The sequence below is a fragment of the Eimeria necatrix genome, genomic scaffold (genome assembly GCF_000499385.1).
Source record: "Eimeria necatrix Houghton genomic scaffold, Enh_scaff525, whole genome shotgun sequence".
NCBI lineage: Eukaryota > Apicomplexa > Conoidasida > Eucoccidiorida > Eimeriidae > Eimeria > Eimeria necatrix.
In genome coordinates this window covers 10,180-11,981 of record NW_013654398.1, presented here as the reverse complement: position 1 = coordinate 11,981, position 1,802 = coordinate 10,180, and the positions used below count along the sequence as shown (strand labels likewise).

General features: G+C 55.4%; 1 protein-coding gene across 1 annotated transcript; it reads left to right on the top strand.

Annotated features, from left to right (window-relative positions):
• Positions 1-992: 992 nt before the first annotated feature.
• On the top strand, positions 993-1,545 carry ENH_00060750 (hypothetical protein, conserved; the record flags this gene model as incomplete). The annotated part of the gene is made up of 2 exons (XM_013581952.1): positions 993-1,005; positions 1,379-1,545. The coding sequence occupies 2 exons, from the start codon at positions 993-995 to the stop codon at positions 1,543-1,545; spliced, it is 180 nt and encodes a 59-aa protein (XP_013437406.1).
• Between the last annotated feature and the right edge of the window lie 257 nt (positions 1,546-1,802).

The following is a 1,802-nucleotide window of genomic DNA, read 5'->3' as shown; positions in this document are numbered from 1 at the left end:
CAGCAGCAGCAACAGCAGCAGCAGCAGCAGCAGCAGCAGCAGCAACAGCAGCAGCAGCAGCAGCAACAGCAGCAGCAGCAGCAGCAACAGCAGCAACAGCAGCAGCAGCAGCAGCAACAGCGGCAGCAACAGCAGCAGCAGCAGCGGCAACAGCAGCAGCAGCAGCAGCAGCAGCAGCAGCAGCAGCAGCGAGGGTTTGTCCCCACTTTACTGCTTGTTTAGAGACAGAGAACAGCAGCAGCCAGAAGCTGTGGTTTTGAACAACCCCAGGGCCTCAGCTGTACATACAGTCCACGCTGCAGCAAACCCAAACCCTAAACCCTCCAAAGCAGCAGCAGCAGCAGCAGCAGCAGCAGCAGCAGCAGCAGAAGGGCTGCCGCTGCTCTTTGCTGCTGTGATTCGGCACGCAGTGGAGAACAGCCAAAAGGAAGCAGCAAACAATAGTAGTGGGCAGCTAAATCCGCAGGCCAAGTAAACTGCTGCTGCTGCTGCTGCTGCTGCTGCTGCTGCTGCTGCTGCTGGCGGTGCTACTGCTGCTGCTGCTGCTGGCGCTTCTCCTGCTGCTGCTGGTGCTGCTGCTCATGCTCCTGCTGCCGCTGCTCCTGCTGCAGCTGCTGCTGCTACCGCTTGAGCTTCTGCTGCTGCTGCTGCTGCCTCTGCTGCTGCTGCTGTTAGCTGCTAGTGCTGCTGCTGCTGCTGCTGCTGCTGCTGCTGCTTCAGTCAGTGAGACGTATTCCCTAAAGCTAAACCCTAAGCCACTATTTTGCGGACGCAGGGCACTCTGTATAAAGCTTCTTGATTTCCTAAAGCAGCGCAGCAGCAGCAGCAGCAGCAGCGGCAGCAGCAGCAGCAGCAGCAGCAGCAGCAGCGGCAGCAGCAGCAGCAGCAGCAGCGGCAGCAGCAGCAGTAGCAGCGATTTGAAGCAGCTAGCTGCTGATATTGCTAAGGGCGCGTCTGCGTGGGCAGCAAGACGCAAGAAGGTGTGTTTGGCAATGGACCTTTCAGGTAAACCCTAAACCCTAAACCCTAAACCCTAAACCCTAAACCCTGATTCTAAATGTCTCCCTAAACCCTCGATCGGACACACTAGGGTCTAGGGTTTGTCGCGGATATCTTTACGCAGCTTTGCTTGTTGCGTAGCGGTGTTTGGTGCTTGCGAGCTAGGGTTTAGGGTTTAGGGTTTAGGGTTTAGGGTTTAGGGTTTACAAGGCGGGGTTTAAGATTAATCAGGCCCGCCTCGTGGGGTTTTCTGCCGGTCCCTGATGAGGGTTTGGAGGTTAGAAAATGGGGCTTTTGAAGCTCGAATTTTAGGGTTTAGGGTTTAGGGTTTAGGGTTTAGGGTTTATGGTTTAGGGTTTAGGGTTTAGGGTTTGGACAGGGCTGGGCGTTTCTGCTGCGTACGACAAGAAGAGAGATCTGGGCTGGCGGTCGCTGGGCTATAAACCCCAAACCCTAAAAGAGATGATAATGGAAATGAAAAGAAACAAGAAGGATAAAACGGAGCTGGAGGCTCTCATAAACGCTGTCCGAAACCCTAAACCCTAAACCCTAAACCCTAAACCCTCGGCTTGCTGACGCACTTAAACCGGAGGCCGAAGGCCGCCCCCTGCCTAAACCCTAAACCCTAAGCGCTAAACCCTAAACCCTCACTTAAAGGCGCTTCAAGACGCGGCGGCGAGGGGAGGGCTTCAGCGAGGGCTCGAGGCTTAGGGTTTAGGGTTTAGGGTTTAGGGTTTAGGGTTTAGGGTTTGTGATTAGGCCTCAATCGCCATAGACGAAGGAGACAGCGCAGCGGCGCTGCA